The sequence below is a fragment of the Oncorhynchus clarkii genome, chromosome 1 (assembly GCF_045791955.1).
Source record: "Oncorhynchus clarkii lewisi isolate Uvic-CL-2024 chromosome 1, UVic_Ocla_1.0, whole genome shotgun sequence".
Lineage (NCBI taxonomy): Eukaryota > Metazoa > Chordata > Actinopteri > Salmoniformes > Salmonidae > Oncorhynchus > Oncorhynchus clarkii.
The window spans coordinates 80,194,216-80,221,469 of NC_092147.1; the positions used below are offsets into that span (position 1 = coordinate 80,194,216).

General features: G+C 42.7%; 1 protein-coding gene across 1 annotated transcript in view; it reads left to right on the plus strand.

Moving 5' to 3' along the window:
• The window catches only part of LOC139417943 (voltage-gated delayed rectifier potassium channel KCNH1-like), an 85,950-nt gene extending 59,087 nt beyond the window's left edge, over positions 1–26,863 (plus strand). Inside the window, exons 15-16 of the mRNA XM_071166956.1 lie at positions 25,893–26,303; positions 26,414–26,863. Of these exons, the coding sequence (XP_071023057.1) occupies positions 25,893–26,303; positions 26,414–26,863 (861 nt within the window). The remainder of the gene's footprint in view (positions 1–25,892; positions 26,304–26,413) is intronic.
• Positions 26,864–27,254: the final 391 nt, after the last annotated feature.

Here is a 27,254-nt window from a genome sequence, read left to right on the forward strand (position 1 = left end):
CATATGTTGAACGCTCAGCGTTGTCCTCTGGCATAAGGGCTATTCATCACCAACCTGTTGTGTCATTGATTGGAGAGACAACCAGCAGCAGCATCCAATTCCTCAGAGATATGTTACTAATTATGAGAAATAACTGTTGTTATATGGAAAAATGTATTGGAAGACGGTAACGCTGGTATGCACACACATTTCCTGTATTATGAGTGCTTGATTTTATTTACAATGTTTCAGGACATAATCAAATCAAATTGTATTTGTCACATGCGCCTAATACAACAGGTGTAGTAGACCTTACAGTGAAATGCTTACTTACAAGCCCTTAACCAACAATGCAGTTCAAGAAATAGAGTTAAGAAAATATTGACTAAACTAAAGTGTTTTTTATATTTTTTTAATTAAAACAATTACAACCATATTATAACCTGCGCCCACGAATTGAAATGCCACCAATGGAACTGAGGCATATTTGTTCGACATAGCATATTTCTATCTGAACGTTCCAAAATTGTTCCAAAATGTTGCATCCTGCTGAACGCGCCTCAGATTTGCCGGATGGGGGCTGATGTAATCATTGTGATAGAACCAAGAAAATGCATAATAGTATAACATTGCTCTATTATATAGTCAGGTGAAATCAGTTGAAAATGTCAGACTATTTATAATGATAGAGCTAATGTTATTAATGGATTCCAAATTGCAGTTCGGAATGCTTTTAAGCTGACAAATAAAACACACTTCAACAATCAGAGAGGTAATATTTAGCATTTTACATAATATAACAAAGTACATTACAGTTGCGTGAGAGCATTTTGCATTTCCACATAATATTATAAATACGTTATATTACATCAGTTACCACTTATTCATTGTAAAATTCTTTATTTTGAATCTTTCTGAGAGAGAGAGAATTTAAGAGAGAGTTTTAGCTTATACAGCACCTTTCTCTGACCCAAAGTTAAGGACTTATTTAATGGAGAGAAAGATGCAGAAATTCATAAATAGCCCATAAAAACTGAAATATGGCATTTACATAAGTATTCAGACCCTTTACTCAGTACATTGACGAAACACCTTTGCCAGCGATTACACCCTCAAGTCTTCTTGGGTATGACGCCACAAGCTTGGCACACCTGTATTTTGGGAGTTTCTCACATTCTTCTCTGTGGATCCTCTCAAGATCTGTCAGGTTGGATTGGGAGCATTACTGCACAGCTATTTTCAGGTCTCTTCAGAGATGTTCGATCGGGTTCAAGTCCGGGCTCTGGCTGGGCCACTCAAGGACATTCAGAGACTTGTCCCAAAGCCACCCCAGCGTTGTCTTTGCTGTGTGCTTATGGTCGTTGTCCTGTTGGAAGGTGAACCTTCGCCCCAGTCTGAAAACCTGCTCCAAAGCGCTCAGGACTTCATCAAGGATCTCTCTGTACTTTGCTCCGTTCATCCTTCACTCGATCCTCACTAGTCTCCCAGTCCCTGCCGCTGAAAAACATCCCCACAGCATGATGCTACCTCTACCATGCTTCACCGTAGGGATGGTACCAGGTTTTCCGCCAGAAGTGACGCTTGGCATTCAACCTATAGAGTTCAATCTTGGTTTCATCAGACCAGAGAATCATGTTTCTCATGGTCTGAGAGTCTTTAGGTGCCTTTTGGCAAACCCCAAGCGCGAGGAGTGGCTTCTGCCTGGCCACTCCACCATTTGCCTGATTGGTGGAGTGCTGCAGAGATTGTTGTCCTTCTGGAAGGTTCTCCCATCTCCACAGAGGAACTCTGGAGCTCTGTCAGAGTGACCATGGGGTTCTTGGTCACCTCCCTGACCAAGGCCCTTCTCCCCCGATTGCTGTTTGGACGGGCGGCCAGCTCTAGGAAGAGTCTTGGTGGTCCCAAACTTCTTCCGTTTAAGAACGGTGGAGGCCAATTGTTCTTGGGGACCTTCAATGCTGCAGAAATGTTTTGGTACCCTTTCCCAGATCTGTGCCTCGACATAATCCTGTCTCTAAGCTCTACGTACAATTCCTTCGATCTCATGGTTTGGTTTTTTCTCTGACATGCACTATCAACTGTGGGACCTTATGTAGACAGGTGTGTGCCTTTCCAAATCATGTCCAATGAATTGAATTTACCACAGGTGTACTCTAATAAAGTTGTATAAACATCTCAAGGATGATCAATGGAAACAGGATGCACCTGAGCTTAATGTCGAGTCTCATAGCAAAGGGTCTGAATATAATGTAAATAAGCCTATTGTTTTATTTTTAATACATTTGCAAAAATTACTAAAACCGTGTTTTTTGCAATGTCATTATGGGGTATTGTGTGTAGATTTATGAGCGTTAACACTAGGGGAAGGGGTCTGAATACTTTCCGAATGCAGTGTATTTAATATTCTGAGAAATGTATTGAATTATAGAGAGTTGGGAAGGAGCTGTGTGAGTGAACAGGAGTGTGAGGCTAATGAGGTAAACTACCAGGGTGGCAGATAATCCTGTGTGTGTGTGTGTGTGTGTGTGTGTGTGTGTGTGTGTGTGTGTGTGTGTGTGTGTGTGTGTGTGTGTGTGTGTGTGTGTGTGTGTGTGTGTGTGTGTGTGTGTGTGTGTGTGTGTGTGTGTGTGTGTGTGTGTGTGTGTGTGTGTGTGTGTGTGTGGGGCAGGCTATGGAGGAGGAGGAGGACTTCAATAACGGTTCAATGCAGGAAGCAATTTACAATCAGCAGCAGTGTTTGGGGCAAAGGGAACCGAATGAGGGGACTAAAAAGGATGGCAGTATGTGAACATCGATCCTGGTCCACTGTCACAGTTATAGTGAAAACGAATTAATCGTAGTAATGAAAAGTACACCCTTCCACGATTAGGGTGGTGAATGAAATTTACAGTTGCAATATTGTCACCTAGCCATCCTCCCCAGTGGGCAAAACTGGTTGCATCAACATCATTACAACCCGATTTCAACCTATAAATGGGTTGCAATGACATTCAACCAGATTTAAAAATGAAAGGAGGGCCGCACACTCCATGAGCTCAGATGCTTTAATACCATCGTTTAGGCAGCCAATCTGTCTTCATCAGGGTATAGTAACTGGTTGTAATGACATCAATTCAAATTAAAAAAGCAAGTCGAACACTCGTCTCTCCTTGATGTGGATTGATGTCATTCAACCCGCTTTGCCCGCTGGGTTCCTCCTCTTATTTAACCATAGTTTGGACTTCTGCTCTTGTGAATGGCAGATTTCTGTTCTGTTCTGCCTTTGGGGAAATCAAAGGACCACATTCTAAATGACGTGGACAACATGTCACTATAAAGACAGCTTAATGACGAAGTGTTGGTGTGAAATATCACAGAACCAGAGTTTTGACTTCTGTGCGAGTGGACTCCTAAATGGCACGCTATTCCCAATATAGTGCACTACTTCTGACCAGGGCCCATAGGGAATATGCTACCATTTGGGACGCCGGCTGTGTAAGATACAGAGGACATTTGAGAGGATCAGTTGTGCAGTCGATCGCAAAGGCACACACTCTGCCACTGCCTTCCCTTGCCCTCATTCTAATGCTAGCGCTAATCCCATGCTGGTCCAGGCTGGAACACTCAGCATCTTCACTCTCGCCTCAGCATCTTCAACGCGGGCTTGGAGTGCTATACTCTTCTTCGGTTCTTCGTCTGTCCTCACTGGAGAAGGGTTCTACTTGGAACCAAAAAGGGTTCTTTAAAGGGTTCTCCTATGTGGACAGCCTTGTAACCCTTTTTAGGTTCTAGATGGAACCTCTAAGAGTGTAGCATATGGAGCGGGTTGGTTTCTGGTGAGGGGAGTGGTCATTTCGATGTCAGGGTGGATGGTATGAGGGTTTCTGGTGAGGGGAGTGGTCATTTCGATGTCAGGGTGGATGGTATGAGGGTTTCTGGTGAGGGGAGTGGTCATTTCGATGTCAGGGTGGATGGTATGAGGGTTTCTGGTGAGGGGAGTGGTCATTCAGATGTCAGGTTGGATGGTATGAGGGAGATAAAAAGGGCAGGGGGTGTTAGATTGAGTTGAGAGGGGCTTTGTGTGTGTGTGTGCGTGCGTGCGTGCATGCTCGCTCCCACAGGGCTTCAGATGGTGTTTGCCAGTTGGTGAAATATGGGTGTGCTGGGTGGGGTGTGGAAGTGGTGGTTGATGGGTACTGTGGTCTGGGTAGGGAGCACACTGCTTTCTCTATACTGCTGTCAGCATGAGTGGTAGAGAGCCAAAGGCCATGCTAAAGAATAAACCAAACAAAATACTGCACACAGGCAGAGGGAGAGGGAGAGAGACAGAATCTACTTCTATGGCTCTGTTAGGCCAAACGAAGGAGTAGAAGAGAGAAAGAGAGGGAGAGGGAGAGACAGAATCTACTACTCTGTTAGGCCAAACGAGGGAGTAGAAGAGAGAAAGAGACGCCAATGTTGGGATCACACTTGAATACAAAATATATACAATATATTGTATGTCTCATTTGGTTTAATTCCAACAGATTGGTATGGTATAAGTTAAAACTCTTATCTGGTACAGTTTTTTTCATTTGTATCTTCCTTTGCGTTGTAACAGCATTCAGAGAAAAGACGGACACATTAGTGTCACACATCAATGCATATCATACGTCTAATGAGCCTCTGAAGACGACATGAATACACTACAGCATCAACCTACTTTGTGTTTTGTTATGGCTGAGTGGACCCAGATGCTGATGGCAAGTCTTAGAAGAAGTAACACCCTGTTGGCATCGCCATGGATACAATAAAGTGGTGAGTCGTCCATGCCCATTGATCTATCGAAAGAGAATCAAAATGACACTGCTTGCTTTGCCTTTAGGGGTCTTCTGCTACACATTCAAAGGACTTGGGTTTTGGGTGCAGTATTACTCTGAAAAGACTGTCTTTCAGTTTCAAATTGTGAAAGTGAATTATAAATAGCAATGATAAGCTAACAGATAAAGCACTTTTTTTTATACAACTTCTAATAAAAAGTTGGGTAGCATTTTTATATATATATAAAGTGACCACGGCTGTTGTTTTGTCTTATGCAGACTGGATTTGCTCTGCGTTAGCTTGAGTGGTTCATGAGGCAGAAGGCTATGTTAGCATAGCGTCCCCATGAGAAAGTAAGGCTTGAGCCATAGGCGAGTTATGAACTTTCAGACCGCGCCATGGGAGTTCCTTACTGACTGAGCACATGTCTGTCCCAAAATACATAAGCACAAATACGCACACCAACACTGTCCGTGCATGTGTGTGTGTTACCATGTCTGTGTACCCGGTCTCTGTCTTTTATCTAAAGATAAAAGTGCAACACTAACACCTCAATTTTTCTTTGTACACAACATTCGTCTTGACTGCTCTGCACAAAGCAAGACATGTCTTGACTGCTCTGCACACAGCAAGGCATTGGTTCCTCCCTTGAGGTTATAAGGAATATTAAAGCAAACAAAGCAGACAGCAACAACGAAGAGAGTTAGATAACTATGGTACAGTCAGTGGCGACCCATCATTCAGGGCAGGTGGGGCCGAGCCCCACATTTTTAGCAACAAATGGGGCTTGCCTGTTTTGCATGTTATTTTGGCAATATCAGTTTGTAAACAATGTAAAAATATATATAATTGAGTTAATAAAACCGCATACGCTCCCAAGTGGCGCAGCAATCTAAGGCACTGCATCCCAGGGTATCACTACAGACACCCTGGTTCGAATCCAGGCTGTATCACAACCGGCCGTGATTGGGAGTCCCATAGGGCGGTGCACAATTGGCCCAGCGTCATCCGGTGTAGGCCATCATTGTAAATAAGAATTTGTTCTTAACTGACTTGCCTAGTTAAATAAAATAAACATTTACAAACATGGTCTCTTTTTTGTTTTCTTGAGTAAGGCAGCTCCAAAATGCAGGTTTTTCAGTCTAGCTCAGTGCTTTCTGTGGTGGTGGGGCAAGTCAGCATAAAATACAGAGTGTTGCGCCATGATTGGCTCAGTGTTCTGTCACTCATGAGGACACTACGTGACCGCCAAGTCTAAGGGTAGAGCTTGGAAAATCTTAGCTAGCGGTGATCATCATGAATCAAGTCGACAATCAACTGGCAAATCCTTTTTTAATCCTTTAATCCCCATATGAAGAGAAATAATGAATAGACATTATAGATAAAACATTACACATCGACCATTGGACATACCCATTCCACAACAAGTTGGAAATCGCAAATTCAACAATGAGTGGTTTGGAAAAAATCAGTGGCTAACTGCAAGCATTGCAAAGCAACCATTAGCCTTCTATTCGGTGGAGTGGCTGTGTGGTCCCAAGTCTTAAGATTAAGGGTCTGTTTTCCTAGTTTAAAATGATAAACATTCAACATTGGCAATGCTGGCAGTGAAGCATGATTTGTGCCGCGCTCAAAACAACTGTTAACTCAGAACTGCAAAATCTGACAAGTGAGTTCAAGACAACTGGGAAGTGTTAAAATGTATTTTTACTACTGGGGAAAATTAGTTTTGAACTTTGATACTAGAGGTTGACCGATTTATGATTTTTCAACACTGATATTGATACCGATTATTGGAGGACCAAAAAAAAGCAGATACCGATTAATCAGATTATTTTTATATATATTTGTAATAATGACAATTACAACAATACTGAACCCTTTTATTTTAACTTAATATAATGCATAAATAAAATCTATTTAGTGTCAAATAAATAATGCAAAAACAGTGTTGGAGAAGAAAGTACAAGTGCAATTTGTGCCATGTAAAAAACGTTTTAAGTTCCCAGTTAAGAAGTTTTAGGTTCTAGTTATTATAGGAATTATGACGTGTCGACTATTTCTCTCTATACCATTTGTATTTCATGTACCTTGACTATTGGATGTTCTTATAGGCACTTGAGTATTGCCAGCCTAATCTCGGGAGTTGATAGGCTTGAAGTCATAAACAGCGCTGTGCTTCAAGCATTGCTAAGAGCTGCTCGCAAATGCAGTAAAGTGCTGTTTGAATGAATGCTTACGAGCCTGCTGCTGCCTACCACTGCTCAGTCAGACTGCTCTATCAAATATCAAATCATAGACCTAATTATAATAAACACGCAGAAATACGAGTATTTGGTCATTAATATGGTCAAATCCGGAAACTATCATTTCGAAAACAAAACGTTTATTCTTTCAGTGAAATACCTAACCGTTCCATATTTTATCGAACAGGTGGCAACCCGAGGTCTAAATATTGCTGTTACATTGCACACACTTCGAATTGTAATGTCATAATTATGTAAAATTCTGGCAAATTAATTACGGTCTTTGTTAGGAAGAAACACAGTTCTCAACGAGCCAGGCAGCCCAAACAAATCATCAAATCAAATCAAATCAAATCAAATTTTATTTGTCACATACACATGGTTAGCAGATGTTAATGCGAGTGTAGCGAAATGCTTGTGCTTCTAGTTCCGACAATGCAGTAATAACAAGTAATCTAACTAACAATTCCAAAACTACTGTCTTGTACACAGTGTAAGGGGATAAAGAATATGTACATAAGGATATATGAATGAGTGATGGTACAGAGCAGCATAGGTAAGATACAGTAGATGGTATCGAGTACAGTATGTACAAATGAGATGAGTATGTAAACAAAGTGGCATAGTTTAAAGTGGCTAGTGATACATGTATTAATAAGGATACATAAGGATACAGTCGATGATATAGAGTACAGTATATACGTATGCATATGAGATGAATAATGTAGGGTAAGTAACATTATATAAGGTAGCATTGTTTAAAGTGGCTAGTGATATATTTACATCATTTCCCATCAATTCCCCTTATTAAAGTGGCTGGAGTTGAGTCAGTGTCAGTGTGTTGGCAGCAGCCACTCAGTGTTAGTGGTGGCTGTTTAACAGTCTGATGGCCTTGAGATAGAAGCTGTTTTTCAGTCTCTTGGTCCCAGCTTTGATGCACCTGTACTGACCTCGCCTTCTGGATGATAGCGGGGTGAACAGGCAGTGGCTCGGGTGGTTGATGTCCTTGATGATCTTTATGGCCTTCCTGTGACATCGGGTGGTGTAGGTGTCCTGGAGGGCAGGTAGTTTGCCCCCGGTGATGCGTTGTGCAGACCTCACTACCCTCTGGAGAGCCTTACGGTTGAGGGCGGTGCAGTTGCCATACCAGGCGGTGATACAGCCCGCCAGGATGCTCTCGATTGTGCATCTGTAGAAGTTTGTGAGTGCTTTTGGTGACAAGCCGAATTTCTTCAGCCTCCTGAGGTTGAAGAGGCGCTGCTGCGCCTTCTTCACGATGCTGTCTGTGTGAGTGGACCAATTCAGTTTGTCTGTGATGTGTATGCCGAGGAACTTAAAACTTGCTACCCTCTCCACTACTGTTCCATCGATGTGGATAGGGGGGTGTTCCCTCTGCTGTTTCCTGAAGTCCACAATCATCTCCTTAGTTTTGTTGACTTTGAGTGTGAGGTTATTTTCCTGACACCACACTCCGAGGGCCCTCACCTCCTCCCTGTAGGCCGTCTCGTCATTGTTGGTAATCAAGCCTACCACTGTTGTGTCGTCCGCAAACTTGATGATTGAGTTGGAGGCGTGCGAGGCCACGCAGTCGTGGGTGAACAGGGAGTACAGGAGAGGGCTCAGAACGCACCCTTGTGGGGCCCCAGTGTTGAGGATCAGCGGGGAGGAGATGTTGTTGCCTACCCTCACCACCTGGGGGCGGCCCGTCAGGAAGTCCAGTACCCAGTTGCACAGGGCGGGGTCGAGACCCAGGGTCTCGAGCTTGATGACGAGCTTGGAGGGTACTATGGTGTTGAATGCCGAGCTGTAGTCGATGAACAGCATTCTCACATAGGTATTCCTCTTGTCCAGATGGGTTAGGGCAGTGTGCAGTGTGGTTGAGATTGCATCGTCTGTGGACCTATTTGGGCGGTAAGCAAATTGGAGTGGGTCTAGGGTGTCAGGTAGGGTGGAGGTGATATGGTCCTTGACTAGTCTCTCAAAGCACTTCATGATGACGGATGTGAGTGCTACGGGGCGGTAGTCGTTTAGCTCAGTTACCTTAGCTTTCTTGGGAACAGGAACAATGGTGGCCCTCTTGAAGCATGTGGGAACAGCAGACTGGTATAGGGATTGATTGAATATGTCCGTAAACACACCGGCCAGCTGGTCTGCGCATGCTCTGAGGGCGCGGCTGGGGATGCCGTCTGGGCCTGCAGCCTTGCGAGGGTTAACACGTTTAAATGTCTTACTCACCTCGGCTGCAGTGAAGGAGAGACCGCATGTTTTCGTTGCAGGCCGTGTCAGTGGCACTGTATTGTCCTCAAAGCGGGCAAAAAAGTTATTTAGTCTGCCTGGGAGCAAGACATCCTGGTCCGTGACTGGGCTGGATTTCTTCCTGTAGTCCGTGATTGACTGTAGACCCTGCCACATGCCTCTTGTGTCTGAGCCGTTGAATTGAGATTCTACTTTGTCTCTGTACTGGCGCTTAGCTTGTTTGATAGCCTTGCGGAGGGAATAGCTGCACTGTTTGTATTCGGTCATGTTACCAGACACCTTGCCCTGATTAAAAGCAGTGGTTCGCGCTTTCAGTTTCACACGAATGCTGCCATCAATCCACGGTTTCTGGTTAGGGAATGTTTTAATCGTTGCTATGGGAACGACATCTTCAACGCACGTTCTAATGAACTCGCACACCGAATCAGCGTATTCGTCAATGTTGTTATCTGACGCAATACGAAACATCTCCCAGTCCACGTGATGGAAGCAGTCTTGGAGTGTGGAGTCAGCTTGGTCGGACCAGCGTTGGACAGACCTCAGCGTGGGAGCCTCTTGTTTTAGTTTCTGTCTGTAGGCAGGGATCAACAAAATGGTTACATATACCCTGACTCTGCTTGCACTGAACGCAAGAGAAGTGACACAATTTCCCTAGTTAATATTACCTGCTAACATGCATTTATTTGAACTAAATATGCAGGTTTAAAAAAATATACTTCTGTGTGTTGATTTTAAGAAAGGCATTGATGTTTATGGTTAGGTACATTTGTAAAATGAATGTGCTTTTTTCGCAATTGTGCTTTTGTTAAATCATCACACGTTTGGCTGTTGAAGTAGGCTGTGATTCGATGATAAATTAATATATATATATATGCAACGCAGGACAAGCTAGTTAACCTAGTAATATCATCAACCATGTGTAGTTAACTAGTGATTATGTGACGATTGATTATTTTTTATGATACGTTTAATGCTAGTTAGTAACTTACCTTGGCTCCTTGCAGCCACAAGGTCCTTTTGACGCTGCACTCGCGCAACAGGTGGTCAGCCTGCCACACAGTTTCCTCGTGGATTGCAATGTAATCGGCCATAATCGGCGTCCAAAAAGGCAGATTACCGATTGTTATGAACTTGAAATCGGCCCTAATTAATCGGTCGACCTCTATTTGATACAACTCTAAATTGTAAATCTGGAACACGGCCTCTTTCTAGAACAATGACCTGAAGATCACTGACATCATCATGATTCAACTTTTTTGGGGAGTTCACAGTTGTCTTGAAAGCACCATAAATCCAGAGAATGGCAGAATTTGACAAAGTTTGATGACAAAATTTGCCCACAAAGGACTGTCGCGCCACCTTCCTATTCAAGTGAGCATAGCACAACAAGGTTAGTCCAAAATTGTATTGTATGCTGCTGCATAAATTATGTAATATGCCAGGGGGATATGTATACTGTAGCTAAGAAAGTAATACTAAGTGTACGTTGTTCCCGTAAACTGTCAGTAGCCCATGTGCCTCACCCTAATAATTTGGTCTATCTTCACCTCTTAATTTCACCCACTGTTCTGACTTGGTGGTGCACATGTAGCTATTATGTTGTTTTTGAGAAATGTAATCATCAAACATTTTAAGAGCTTTCATTGTCTGCTTATATGCCCCCTTTATTTATTCTATGGTTCTGACTTGGTGTACAGGGAGAACACTGTAAGAACGGCTCATGTTCTGAATTCTGTCGCTGTACATTTTAAATCCGCTTGTAGTCCCCTTATGCCATAGTTTGTACATCTCAATTGTCAGTAGTCATATCACCTATGTTTTTTTAAGGCAGTAAATGAGGTTGAATGAACTGTTTCTCTTCCAGACAAGGCTCCGCTGATAGCCAGGTGTAGCGGTGGTAAGGTGTTGGGACTCTGCTGTTGGGACAGCTTTATGTAGGCACTAATAGTTTGTGGGCACCGTTTGTCACCGTTATTGTGCAATTAATGTATTGTTTAGTGTTGTGTAGGGGCTTTGCTGGAATGAATCCCACAAAAAAAATCCCCCCACCAAGATTTACATGCTAAAATCGCCACTGGGTAAAGTACAATATGTTTGCTTCCATACTGTACATCCAGTATTGTTGTCTGTATTTGTATCAGATATATAAGGTGTGTGTGTGTACATGTGTATGCCTGTGCAGCCTGTTCGCTCCGACTAGATTTATGATAGTACCCTTTTTTGGAAGCGATACCTATGATATGTTACAAATGGTCTGGTTACTTAAGACCACAGGTTACTTTAGACAGAAACTAAAGTAGGGAGGTTGGTTGGGGAGGATGGGTGAGCGTATAAGGCACATGTCTATCAAACCAAAGGTTGCGTCTTGAATCGGGTCAGGACAGCTTTAGCATCATAGCTAATTAGCAACTTTAGTTAACCACAACCATACCAATTTGCAACTACTTAGCATGTTTGCTAACCCTAGACTGAACCACGTAAGGCTAACCTGCTAGCTATGTTACATTAACCTGCTAGCTATGTTACATTAACCTGCTAGGTAAGTTACATTAACCTGCTAGCTATGTTAAGCTAACGTGCTAGCTATGTTAAGCTAACTTTCTAGCTAAAGTTAGCCACAAATGTTAACACAACAAGACATATGATACTGTATGACCTCTAAGAAATTATTTTCCAGGGTCGTTAGCATTAGGAAAAAATACAATTTGTTCCCTAGACCTAGCTCAATATCAAGGCATTGGATAAGAACGAGACTACATCATCTGTAAAGTGACCATTAGACTTGTAGGGGCAACAGTTTTTAATTCATTTATAATTTATTGTTCTCACGTGTCAATAGAGAACCAAAGAGGTGCTACATTTTGTAGAATTTCTGACAATGCTCACATCTTTTTCAGAGTTCAAAACTTGGCCCAGCATCTCCGTTGCTCAGCAACTCCACAACACAGCTGGCCGCCTGCACCAGCCAAGCAGTCAAAAGAAGTGTAGTGTATGAGATCAAATCTAGGCTACTGTACAAAGCTATATGTTGGTATTCAAGCTGAGGTTAATCAATAAATGCATACAGATGATTGTCCAACGTGAAACAATGGGTTGGTTGTTAATAGTGAGCTGTTTTCGATTTGATAAGCCAATGATTGTGGTTTTGATTAGTTCGCTAGCTAGCCAGCCAGCAGCTGTACTGTAGCTAGCTAGCTAACATAACATTATACATTGTTATGAGAGCACCTCCTCTAAGAGTATGAATTAGACTGTTAGAGATGGGTTGAATCCTATACAACCTGAATACACTGTTTGAAGTACAAGACACCAACATAGCTACTGTAGTAGGTCAAAGCTGTGTGCTGGAAAACCTTGGTAGAGTATGGGTGAAGTAGGTATTGTGGTGCTCATGTGAATTTCCTTTATTTTTAGGCTTCAGACCAATGCCTACTTCTCCCTTAAAACATGTTTTTTTTTGTCTGTAATACTGTACGGTCACTATTCCAGCAGTGCAACGCCACCGGACCATTTGTGAATGGCGCTGGAGAGGCTGGCTGACGTTTTACTTGCTCCTAACCAACTGTTATTTTTAATTGTTTAAAATTTGTAACACTTATTTTGTACATAATATTGCTGCTACCGTCTCTTATGACCGAGAATAACTACTGGACATCAGAACAGCGATTATTCACTACGATCTGGTAGATGCTTCTTCCTTTAACGAGTCTGATGTGAAAGATATAATGCTTTCCCTGGAACAGGCCCAAATCCCCGTAATTTGCGTGAAGAAAAGACAGAGCGTGGAGGTTGAGCTGCCTTCTGAGAATTCGTAGGATTATTTGAGCGAGTAAACCCCCACTGCCATCCGTTCTATTGGCCAATGTGAAATCATTGTAAAATAAAATCAAGGACCTAAGAGCCAACGGGACAATAAAAACTGTAATATCTTATGTTTCACAAAGTCACGACTGAACGACGACATGAATAACATACAGCTGGCGGGTTTTACACTGTACAGGCAGGATAGAACAGCAGCCTCTGGTAAGATAAGGGGTGTCGGTCTTTTGTATAGTTGTAAACAACAGCTGGTGTACGATATCTAAAGAAATCTCGAAGTTTTGCTCGCCTGAGGTAGAGTGCCTCATGATAATCTGCAGACCACACTATCTACCTAGAGATTTCATCTGAATTTTTAGTCGCTGCCAGATACCACCTCAGATCGATGCTGGCACTAAGACCGCACTCAATGAGCTGTATACCGCCATAAACAAACAGGAAACCGCTCATCCAGAGGCGATTCACCTAGTGGCCGGGGACTTTAATGCAGAGAAACTTAAATCCTTTTGACCAAATTTCTAACAGGGTGTTAAATGTGCAACCAGAGGGGGAAAAACTGTAGGCTACCTTTACTCCACACACAGAGATGAGCACAAAGCTCTCCCTCGCCCTCCATTTGGAAAATCTGACCATAATTCTATCCTCCTGATTCCTGCCTACAAGCAAAATTTAAAGCAGGAAGCACCAGTGACTCGGTCAATAAAAAAGTGGTCAGGTGAAGCAGATGCTAAGCTACAGGATTGTTTTGCTAGCACAGACTGGAATATACTCCAAAGTGACTGTATGTAAATACCCCAACCAGAAGCCATGGATTACAGGCAACATCCACACTGAGCTAAAGGGTAGAGCTGCCGCCTTAAGGAGCTGGAAGCTTATAAGAAATCCAGCTTTGTTCTCTGACGAACCATCAAACAGACAAAGCGTTAATACAGAGCTAAGATCTTATCGTACTACACTGGCTCCGATGCTCATTGGAGGGGCAGGGCTGGCAAACTATTACAGACTACAAAGGGAAGTACAGACGGGAGCTGCCCAGTGACACAAGCCTACCAGACGAGCTAAATTACTTCTATGCTCGCTTCGAGGCAAGTAACACTGAAACATGCATGAGAACGTCAGCTATTCTGGATGACTGTGATCACGCACTCCGCAGTCGATATGAGTGAGACCTTTAAACAGGTCAATACTTACAGACGGATTACCAGGACTCCGAGCATTCGCTGACCAACTGACCCACTGACATTTTCAACCTCTCCCTGTCTGAGTCTGTAATACCAACATGTTTCAAACCTGTAGCACTCATGTCTGTAGCCATGAAGTGCTTTGAAATTTGCATACCGCTCCAACAGATCCACAGATGATGCAATCTCTATTGCACTCCACACTGCCCTTTCCCACCTGGACAAAAATAACACCTATGCGAGAATGCTATTTATTGACTACAGCTCAGCGTTCAACACCATAGTGCCCTCAAAGCTCATCACTAAGCTATGGACCCTGGGACTAAACACCTCCCTCTGCAACTGGATACTGGACTTTCTGACGCGCCGCCCCTAGGTGGTAAGGGTAGGTAACAACATCCGCCATGCTGATCCTCAACACGGGGGCCCCTCAGGGGTGCGTGCTCAGTCTCCTCCTGTACTCCCTGTTCACTCATGACTGCACGGCCAGGCACGACTTCAACACCATCATTAAGTTTGCCAATGACACAACAGTCGTAGGCCTGATCACCGACAACGACGAGACAGCCTATAGGGAGGAGGTCAGAGACCTGGCTGTGTGGTGCCAGGACAACAACCTCTCCTTCAATGTGATCAAGACAAAGGAGATGATTGTGGACTACAGGAAAAGGAGGACCGAGCACGCCCCCATTCTCATCGACAGGGCTGTAGTGGAGCAGGTTGAGAGCTTCAAGTTCCTTGGTGTCAACATCACCAACAAACTATCATGGACCAAACACACCAAGACAGTCGTGAAGAGAGCACAACAAAACCTATTCCCCCTCAGGAGACTGAAAAGATTTGGCATGGGTCCCCAGATCCTCAAAAGGTTCTTGAGCTGCCTGGTATATGGCAACTGCTCGGCCTCCGACCGCAAGGTACCTCAGAGGGTAGTGTGTATAGCCCAGTACATCACTGGGGACAAACTTCCTGCCATCCAGAACATCTATACCAGGCGGTGTCAGAGGAAGGCCCTACAAATTGAGACTCCAGCCACCCTAGTCATAGACTGTTCTCTCTGCTACCGCATGGCAAGCTGTACCGGAGCGCCAAGTCTAGGTCCAAGAGGCTTCTATACAGCTTCTACCCCCAAGCCATAAGACTCCTGAACAGTTAATCAAATGCATTGCCCCCCCCCCCCACACACACATTATTTTACGCTGCTGCTACTCTGTTATTATCTATGCATAGTCACTTTAATAACTCTACGTACATGTACATATTACCTCAATTACTTCACCTAAACGGTGACCCCGCACATTGACTCTGTACCGGAACCCCCTGTAATATAGCCTCTTTATTGTTATTTTACTTCAGCTCTTTATTTATTTGTTACTTTTATTATTTATTTTCTTCTTTTTTTTACTGCATTGTTAAGGGCTTGTAAGTAAGCATTTCACTGTAAGGCCTACATCTGTTGTATTCGGCGCATGTGACAATATCATTTGATTTGATTTAACATTTACGAAATGGAGGGATGTAAAATATCATATAAAATATAGGGACCAAAAAAAAACATAATATCATGTGAGTGGGTGTGCGACCGGGTTGACTTATGCACGTGTGGGCCTACAGTGCCTTAAGAAAGTATTCATACCTCTTGACTTATTCCACATTTTGTTGATTAATTAAATAGATAGGTAAAGAAAACCAATCTACACACAACACCCCATAATAACGATTACAGATGTGAGTATTTCTGGCCAAGTCTCTAAGAGCTTTGCACACCTGGATTGTGCAATATTTGCACATTGTTCTTCAAGGTCTGGTTGTTCATCATTGCTAGACAGACATTTTCAAGTCTTTCCATAGATTTTCAAGCAGATTTAAGTCAAAACTTGCCACTCAGCAACATTCAATGTCGTCTTGGTAAGCAACTCCAGTGTATATTTGGCTTTGTGTTTTAGGTTATTGTCCTGCTGAAAGGTGCATTTGTCTCCCAGTGTCTGTTGGAAAGCAGAATGAACTAGGTTTTCCTCTAGGATTTTGCCTGTGATTAGCTCTATTCCGTTTTTTTTTACCAGCATACCCATAACATGATGCAGCCTCCACCGCGCTTGAAAATATAAAGAGTGGTACTCCGTGATATGTTGGATTTTCCCCAAATATAACGCTTTGTATTCAGGACACAAAGCCAATTTTTTTGCAGTTTTACTTAGTGCCGTATTGCGAACAGGATGCATGTTTTGGAATATATTTATTCTGTACAGGCTTCCTTCTTTTCACTCTGTCATTTAGGTTAGTATTGTGGAGTAACTACAGTGTTGTTGATCCATCTTCAGTTTTCTCCTATCACAGCCATTAAACTCTGTAACTGTTTTAAATTCACAATCGGCCTCATTATGAAATCCCTGAGTGGTTTCCTTCCTCTCTGACAACTGAGTTAGGAAGGACGCCTGTATCTTTGTAGTGACTGGCTGTATTGATTAGAGGTCGACCGATTAATTGGCATGGCAGATTAATTTGGGCCGATTTCAAGTTTTCAAAACAATTGGTAATCAGCATTTTTAGACACCGATTATGGCCGATTACATTGCATTCCATGAGTAAACTGCGTGGTAGAATGACCATCTGTTACGTGAGTGCAGCAAGGAGCCTAGGTAAGTTGCTAGCTAGCATTAAACTTATCTTATAAAAACAATCAATCTTTACATAATCACTAGTTAACTACATATGGTTGATGATATTACTAGGTTAACTAGCTTGTCCTGCCGTTGCATATAATCAATGCGGTGCCTGTTAATTTATCATCAAATCACAGCCTACTTTGCCAAACAGGTGATGAATAAACATAATCTTTCTTAAAATCAATACACAGAAGTATATATTTTTTAAACCTGCATATTTAGTTAAAATAAATGCAATTTAGCAGGCAATATTAACTAGGGAAATTGTGTCACTTCTCTTGCGTTCATTGCACGCAGTCAGGGTATATGCAACAGTTTGGGCCGCCTGGCTAATTGCGAACTAATTTGCCAGAATTTCACATAATTATGACATAACATTGAAGTTTGTGCAATGTAACAGCAATATTTAAACTTAGGGTTGCCACCCGTTCGATAAAATACGTAACTGTTCCGTATTTCACTGAAAGAATAAACGTTTTGTTTTCGAAATGATAGTTTCCGGATTTTACCATATTAATGATCTGAGGCTCGTGTCTCTGTGTGTTTATTATATTATGATTAAGTCTATGATTTGATATTTCATAGAGCAGTCTGACTGAGCAGTGGTAGGCAGCAGCAGGCTCGTAAGCATTCATTCAAACAGCACCTTCCTGCGTTTGCCAGCAGCTCTTAGCAATGCTTGAAGCACAGCGCTGTTTATGACTTCAAGCCTATCAACTCCCGAGAGTTGGCAATACTACAGTGCCTATAAGAACATCCAATAGTCAAGGTATATGAAATACAAATGGTATAGAGAGAAATAGTCCTATAATTCCTATAATAACTAGAACCTAAAACGTCTTAACTGGGAATATTGAAGACTCATGTTAAAAGGAACCACCAGCTTTCATATGTTCTGAGCAAGGAACTTAAACGTTAGCTTTTTTACATGGCACATATTGCACTTTTACTTTCTTCTCCAACACTGTGTTTTTGAATTATTTAACCCAAATTGAACATGTTTCATTATTTATTTGAGACTAAATAAATGTTATTTATGTATTATATTAAATTAAAATAAGTGTTAATTCAGTATTGTTGTAATTGTCATTATTACAATATATATATATATATATATATATATATATATATATATACAGTATATCACAAAAGTGAGTACACCCCTCACATTTTTGTAAATATTTGAGTATATCTTTTCATGTGACAACACTCAAGAAATGACACTTTGCTACAATGTAAAGTAGTGAGTGTACAGCTTGTATAACAGTGTAAATTTGTTGTCCCCTCAAAATAACTCAACACACAGCGATTATTGTCTAAACCGCTGGCAACAAAAGTGAGTACACTCCTAAGTGAAAATGTCCAAATTGGGCCCAAAGTGTCAATATTTTGTGTGGGCACCATCATTTCTAGCACTGCCTTAACCCTCTTGGGCATGGAGTTCACCAGAGCTTCACAGGTTGCCACTGGAGTCCTCTTCCACTCCTCCATGACAACATCACGGAGCTGGTGGATGTTAGAGACCTTGCACTCCTCCACCTTCCGTTTGAGGATGCCCCACAGATGCTCAATAGGGTTTAGGTCTGGAGACATGCTTAGCCAGTCCATCACCTTTACCCTCAGCTTCTTTAGCAAGGCAGTGGTCGTCTTGGAGGTGTGTTTGGGGTCGTTATCATGTTGGAATACTGCCCTACGGCTCAGTCTCCGAGGGGAGGGGATCATGCTCTGCTTCAGTATGTCACAGCACATGTTGGCATTCATGGTTCCCTCAATGAACTGTAGATCCCCAGTGCCGGCAACACTCATGCAGCCTCAGACCATGGCACTCCCACCACCATGCTTGACTGTAGGCAAGACACACTTGTCTTTGTACTCCTCACCTGGTTGCCGCCACACACGCTTGACACCATCTGAACCAAATAAGTTTATCTTGGTCTCATCAGACCACAGGACATGGTTCCAGTAATCCATGTCCTTAGTCTGCTTGTCTTCAGCAAACTGTTTGCGGGCTTTCTTGTGCATCATCTTTAGAAGAGGCTTCCTTCTGGGATGACAGCCATGCAGACCAATTTGATGCAGTGTACGGCATATGGTCTGAGCACTGACAGGCTGACCCCCCACCCCTTCAACCTCTGCAGCAATGCTAGCAGCACTCATACGTCTATTTCCCAAAGACAACCTCTGGATATGACGCTGAGCATGTGCACTCAACTTCATTGGTCGACCATGGCGAGGCCTGTTCTGAGTGGAACCTGTCCAGTTAAACCGCTGTATGGTTTTGGCCACCGTGCTGCAGCTCAGTTTCAGGGTCTTGGCAATCTTTTTATAGCCCAGGCCATCTTTATGTAGAGCAACAATTATTTTTTTCAGATCCTCAGAGTTCTTTGCCATGAGGTGCCATGTTGAACTTCCAGTGACCAGTCAGTATGAGGGAGTGTGAGAGCGATGACACCAAATTGAACACACCTGTTCCCCATTCACACCTGAGACCTTGTAACACTCATGAGTCACATGACACCGGGGAGGGAAAATGGCTAATTGGGCCCAATTTGGACATTTTCACTTAGGGGTGTACTCACTTTTGTTGCCAGTGGTTCAGACATTAATGGCTGTGTGTTGAGTTATTTTGAGGGGACAGCAAATTTACACTGTTATACAAGCTGTACACTCACTACTTTACATTGTAGCAAAGTGTCATTTCTTCAGTGTTGTCACATGAAAATATATACTCAAATATTTACAAAAATGTGAGGGGTGTACTCACTTTTGTGATATACTGTATATATATATAAATCGGCCGATTTATTCGGTATCGGCTTTTTTTTTAGGTCCTCCAATAATCGGTATCGGCGTTAAATAATCATAATCGGTCGACCTCTAGTATCGATACACCATCCAAAGTGTAAGAAATAACTTCACCATGCTCAAAGGGATATTCAATGTCAGCTTAAAAAAAGAAAAAAATACCACTACCAACCTACCAATAGGTGCCCTTCTTTGCGAGGCATTGGAAAATCTCCCTGATCTATGTGGTTACATCTGTGTTTGAAAATCACTGCTCGGCTCAGGGACCTTACAGATAATTTTATGTGTGGGGTAAAGAGATGAGGTAGTCATTCACAAATCATGTTAAATACTATTGTTGCACAGTGTCCATGCACCTTATTATGTGACTTGTAGAAGACATTTTTACTCCTGAATTTATTAAAGCTTAATACTTTCTGAAGGCACTGTATATGTGGGCTAGTGACAGAGTTAACGTTACTGTCACGTTATGACCTTAGTTCCTTTGTTTTGTCTTTGTTTTAGTATGGTCAGGGCGTGAGTTGGGGTGGGCAGTCTATGTTATTTTTTCTATAATTTGGGATTTCTGTGTTTGGCCTGGTATGGTTCTCAATCAGAGGCAGCTGTCAATCGTTGTCCCTGATTGAGGACCATACTTAGGTAGCCTGGTTTCACCTTTGAGTGGTGGGTGATTATTTTCTGTTCTGTGTTTTGTGTATTCACCGTACAGGACTGTTTCGTTTCGTTCGTTGTAGCTTTATTGTATTGTTCTTTAGTGTTCTGAGTTATAATAAATATCATGAACAATTACCACGCTGCGCATTGGTCCTCCGATCCTTCCTACTACTCCTCCTCGTCAGAAGAGTGGTACTCCTCCTCATCCTTCCTACTACTCCTCCTCAACCGTTACAGTTACAATGTTTGCCATGATTACCCCCCCCCCCCCCTATGATGAGAGTCACTGGCTTAACCTAAATTAAGCTTGCCTCCTTACATAAAATAAAAAATACCCAATTGACGTGAAGCTTTTGTTCTCTGAAGCAGCCAGCTGGCAATTCAGCAGCTCACTGAATAATAGATGCCAAGCCACATCTCTGACTTCGATGTTCATGACACCATCATTTCGCTTGGGGGTTGGAGGCTTAGAACCCTGTAGAGAGATCTGATATTTAACGCATTACTTGGTTAGAGGAATTATAATAGCAGAAAATGTTTGGGATTTATATTGTGCAGATTTTAGCATGTAAATCTTGGTGGGGCAAAGTGCCGCAATTTTTTTGGGGCAGCAAAACAGTTCATTCAGCCTCATTTGCTGCCTTTTAAAAAAACATAGCTGACATGGCTGACTTGCTTAAACAAATGTGGTTTCACTGACAATTGAGATGTACAAACTATGGCATAAGGGAACAATGAGCGGATAAGAGGCAATCCGAGCTAGGACGGACGTAGTTATCGCTCTTACATTATTCTCCCTCTACACCAAGTCAGAACTGTAGGATAAATAAAGGGGGCATATAAGCAGACAATGAAAGCTGTTACAATATTCAACGATTACATTTCTCTAAAACAGGCTATAGGTTACATGTGCACCACCAAGTCAGAACAGTAGGCTAAGTTATGAGGGGCTACTAACAGCTTACTACACAATATACACTTATGTATTCTGTGGCCACGAAAGTAATGCTATCTCCCTGGCATATTACATCATTCATGCAGCAACTTACAAGACATTTTTAGACTTACCTTGTTGTGCTGTGCCCCCTAGAACAGGGAGCGGTGGCGCGGCAGTCCTTTTGGGCTCTAGAAAGAGGCTGGAGTTCCCCACTTTCCGAGTTGGATGATCGTTGAAAATTATTTTCCCAGTCAAAGGTAGTTTCTTTCAGAGTTCCCAGTTGTCTTGAACTCACTGAAGTCTGATATTTCCCAGTTCCGAGTTTCCAGTTGTTTTGAACGTGGCAGAAGTCATGCTGGATTGACAGCATGGCCAATGTATTCAAACTTTAGCAATTTGATATCACGAAATTGGGGAGAAAAAGAGGGTAAAAACATAAAGGATAAACATTCACATACAACGCCATGGGCCAGAAGTTACAATCTTGTCTCTTATCTGCAACTCTCCTACCGAAGGTTGAGAGCCAAGCCGCACTGCTTCTTGACACACTGTTAGTTTAACCCGGAAGCCAGCCGCACCAATGTGTCGGAGGAAACACCACCGAGCTGATGACCGAGGTCAGCTTGCAGGTGCCCGGCCCACCACAAGCAGTTGCTTAGAGCACCATGAGACAAGGAAATCCTGGTCGGTCAGACCCTCCTCTAACCCAGACGATGCTGGTCACACATCCTGGGTTCAAACCCAAGGCTTCAGTCGTGCCTCAGCATTCATGGATTTTGCCATTTCTAACTTCTTGTGTAATGGTTATGTCCAATGGCCGATGAGCACCAATACGTTATATAATCCATCATTTCTCTTCATATGACAAGGATTGAATATAATTTGCTAGTAGATTGTTGACTTGATTCATGATGACGACTGCTTATCTAGCTTGCCAGCTATCATTTTGAAAGTATGATGTTAACATGATCAGTCCAATCCAAGCTTTCCAGCTATTGTTTTGAAAGTATTATGTTGACATGATCAGTCCAATCAAAGCTAAGGTAGATATAACATTATTTGAAATAATTTTATCTGTTGCCAATGACCTTGAGCCTTTTAAGAATGGCACTTCTATTGTAAGTCTATGGCAGCACCCAAGGGCTTGAATTTTCAAGCTTTACTCATAGTGTCCCCTTGAGTGACAGAACACTGAGTCAATCATGGCTCAACTAGAGAACATTACCAACCCCTACACTCCGTATTTTCCACTGGCTGCCCCAACACCACAGAAAGCACTGAGCTAGGCTGAAACACCTGCATATTTTTTTTTCTCAATTTAATCAATCTACACACAATACCCCATAAAGACAAAGCAAAAACAGGTTTTTAGACATTTTAGCTAATTTATTAAAAATGAAAAACAGATATACCACATTTACATAAGTATTCAGACCCTTTACTCAGTACTTTGTTGTATCACCTTCGGCAGCAATTACAGCCTCGAGTCTTCTTGGATATAACGCTACAAGCTTGGCACACCTGTATTTGGGGAGTTACTCCCATTCTTCTCTGCGGATCCTCTCAAGCTCTGTCAGGTTGGATGGGAAGCGTTGCTGCAAAGCTATTATTAGGTCTCTCCAGAGATGTTTGATCGGTTTCATGTCCGGACTCTGGCTGGGCCACTCAAGGACATTCAGAGACTTGTCCCGAAGCCACTCATGCGTTGTCTTGGCTGTGTGCTTAGGGTCATTGTCCTGTTGGAAGGTGAACTTTTGCCTGAGTCTGAGATCCTGAGCACTCTGGAGCAGGTTTTCATCAAGGATCTCTGCTCTTGCTCAGTTCATCTTTCCCTCGATCCTGACTACTCTCCCAGTCCCTGCCGCTAAAAACCATCCCCACAGCATGATGCTGCCACCACCATGCTTCACCGTAGTGATGGTGACAGGTTTCCTCCAGACGTGACACTTGGTATTCAGGCCAAAGAGTTGAATCTTGGTTTCATCAGACCAGAGAATCTTGTTTCTCATGTTCTGAGAGTCTTTAGGTGCCTTTTGGCAAACTCCAAGCAGGCTGTCATGTGCCTTTTACTGAGGAGTGGCTTCTGTCTGGCCACTCTACCATAAAGGCCTAATTGGTGGAGTACTGTAGAGATGGCTGTCCTTCTGGAAGGTTCTCCCATCTCCACAGAGGAACTGTGAAGCTCTGTCAGAGTGACCATCGGGTTCTTGGTCACCTCCCTAATCTAATCAAGGCCCTCCTCACCCAATTTCTCAGTTTGTCCGGGCAACCAGCTCTAGGAAGAGTCTTGGTGGTTCCAAACTTCTTCCATTTAAGAATGATGGAGGCCAATGTGTTCTTGGGGACCTTCAATGCTGCAGACATTTTTTTGGTACCCTTCCCCAGATCTGTACCTCGACACAATCCTGTCTCTACGGGCAATTCTTTCAACCTCAAGGCTTGGGTTTTGTTCTGACATGCACTGTCAACTGTGGGACCTTATATAGTATGTGCCTTTCCAAATCATGTCCAATCAATTGAATTTACCGCAGGTGGACTCCAGTCAAGTTGTAGAAACATCTCAAGGATGATCAATGGAATCAGGATGCACCTGAGCTCAATTTCAAGTCTAATAGCAAAGGGTCTGAATACTTATATAAATAACTTATTTCTGTTTTTGCAAAAATTTAAAAAATCTGTTTTCGCTTTGTCATTATGGCGCATTGTGTGTACATTGCTAGGAATTTGTATTTATTTAATCAATTTTAGGATAAGGCTGTAACATAACAGAATGTGGGTAAAGGGAAGGTGTCTGAATACTTTCAGAATGCACTGTATATATATTTATGTATTTTTTAGCTAAACAGGTGGGGCTCTGTCCCACCTGCCCTGTTGTGAAGTAGTTTAACAAACTACTAATGATAAACCAGCAGATTGGACTTTTGGGTAAAACTTTTCTACAAGCTTGCAGGTATAATGATTTATAACTTGTTATAAGCATATATGCATTTCGCATATGTCTGCAGGGTTTGGGGTTTCGCTCAAATGTAATAGTTTTCAAATGCAATCTAGAATGTGCTGCTAAATCTTTGTCTCCATAGATGTGAGGATAGCCATACTAATCTATTTGATGTTTAATATTTCAGTCTTTGTGTGTGTGTGTGTGTGTGTGTATGTGTGTGTGTGTGTGTGTGTGTGTGTGTGTGTGTGTGTGTCCAGTGAATCAATAAGTACATTTTTGCAATGAACATCATCAGATGAGCTCATTTTCATCAATACTTTGTTTAATATCTCCTGTTCGAACACTGATTGCCTGTAGTTCATATTTTTCAACTCCATTGCATATATTATCCATCTTTCTCTACCTCTTTAGCTCTCTCTTTCCCATAGACTTCCAGTCATTGCGCTAACACTAGTTAGCATTGGCTCGCAAAGCTGCCTCTTTCTTCATACTGAAACACAGAGACATACAAATGGCATTTTAAAGTTCATCTGGCTCAAATAGAAAAGAGTCTCATTGCCATTAAAGTATCCCTTTAATGAGGAAATCAATCTCAGACCTTTATTTTTTATGTATCATGGCCATATTTTGATTTATTTTTATCAATATTGTTTTGCCTTTGCACAAGTCATGGGAGCGTTGCTTTGAAAAACATGCCCTATCAATATCATGTTGACTTATGATTTTGTCTAAATGTATTGTGTACGTAGACTTTTGTAAATATTGCATGTCGAAAAAATATTGTCAACTGTGACTTACTAATTGATTGCTATCCAATTGTCTAATTGAAATGACCAATTATTGCCAATTGTTGTTCACTCAAACTTGTATGAATAGAGACTGCAGGAGTTTTCTCACACAGCACACCCTAGAAAAAGACCTAGTTGAAACGTTAGGTGTTTGTGCTGGCTCTAAATAAATGAAAATACGAAGCATAGAACTTTGATATTTTGCGTGTGCTTTTCCTTATGAATATCTATTTACAAATCCTAAGAAATGTGTTGACCATGAATGGTTAAAGTAATGTCATTTGTGGGACAACATGGACAACATTTGCTGTGTAAAATAGAGTATCAACATAAATACAATAATCTTTTTCTAAATTTCACCCAGAATAATAAAAAATAGCTGCTTTGTGTTTTGGTTAAAGTTCTGCTAAATAATGATTGAGTCGTTTATATTTCCTTTGAGGGATTCCTTAAAAGGCATTATTTGCTGTGTTTTCAGTCTGATGGGATTAAATTAGTAATGCACTGTACCTGCACTTCCATGCTTACCTACTATAGATACTTACCTGTGTGCTAGTCTTAACTGTCAGAGAAGCTCATCATCGAACAGAGCTGAATTTGGTGCAGAAACACATTGATGTTTTTTTCACTTACCTAAACTTAGTTGATTGACCCAATTTTATTTTATTTTTTATTTTATTTGAAAGTGCACCTTCTGGTTTATTGATTAGTTTCAGCAATCTCCGGATAGCTTAGCATAATGTGGTTAGACATACCACCCGATGCACAACATGAGCTACATAACACAGGATGGAGTTCATAGTTGAATTGAACTAATCAAGAGCCTGTTGTCTCTCTACAGATTGTGTTCAGAAAGATCAGCGATGTGAAACGAGAGGAGGAGGAGCGCCTGAGACGAAAGAATGAGGCGCCCCTCAACCTCCCGCCGGACCATCCGGTCCGTCGGCTCTTCCAGCGGTTCCGGCAGCAGAAGGAGGCCCGTGTACATCAGGAGCGGGCTGACCCATCCGATGACCTGGAGAGAGGCCAGACCGTTTATGTTGAGCCCATTCCCATCCATGAAATCATCACCACCACCAGCATTGTCACTGTCACCGAAAGTCCAGCCACGCCCATTCCTTCAATTTCCATCTTGGCGTCCACAACCTCCGGCCCCTCAGAAAAAGCCCAGCTCCAGGCCCCGTCTCTCCAATTGTCCGAGCCAGCCAAGGTCAAAGGCTGGGGTCGCTTCAAGGAGTCCAACTGGAACAAGGTATAACGAGAAACATAACATATTTAGACCAGGATTCCCAACCTCCGATTGAATCCTGGCATTAGCTCTCCAGCCATCTGCATTAATACATTATATTCTTAATTTCCAAGGTGTCCAAAGCCGAGTCCATGGAGATTCTACCCGAACGGACCAAGGCAGGGGCAGCCCACGAGTCCCAGACCTCGCTCAAGAAAACCGGCTCGTGCGACAGCGGCATTACCAAGAGTGATCTGCGCCTGGACAACGTGGGGGACGGCGCCCGAACCACGGGCAACACGCCACAGGACCGCAGCCCTGTGGTACCCCCTGAGGTGACCAAGCAGCACGCCTTCTACCCTATCCCAGAGCAGACTCTCCATGCTTCCCTCCTGGAGCTCAAGCTGGAGCTCAAAGAAGACTTGAAGGCCTTGAACACCCGCATGGCCGGCCTGGAGATTCAGCTAGCAGAGGCTATGAAGCTCCTCAAGGCTCAAAGGAGAGCTCCCAGCTCCCCCAAGCCTCTCTTTGAAATCTCCAGACCCACCTCGCCAGACTCGGACAAGGAGGACATATTTTCGTAGAAGCAGAGGGGCTTATGTTGAGTGTGTGAAGATGGTTAACAGATTCAGAAAATCTTTATTGTCCCAATGCTGGGCAATTTGGTCATAGGGTCAGAGATGTTGCAAGTTGTTGGCGTGTCTCAGCTGAGGCCATTGCTTAGCCCTCACCTTGCTGATGCCTGTGAAAAGCAGCAGATGATGATGCTACAATGCTGTTAATTTTAAGAGAACCTGGTGGTTTTACCCCTGTGGGCCATGGAACCTTGGAGTTGAGCCTGTTGGTCACTTTGAAGATTCTGGGGTGAGTGCGGTGAAAGGGTTTCAAGGCACAGTGCAGTGACCTTAAGACCACCATGGGTTTGGCTACCCTCTGTGACCTACAGACACAGGTTCACACCTATACTCCTGTACG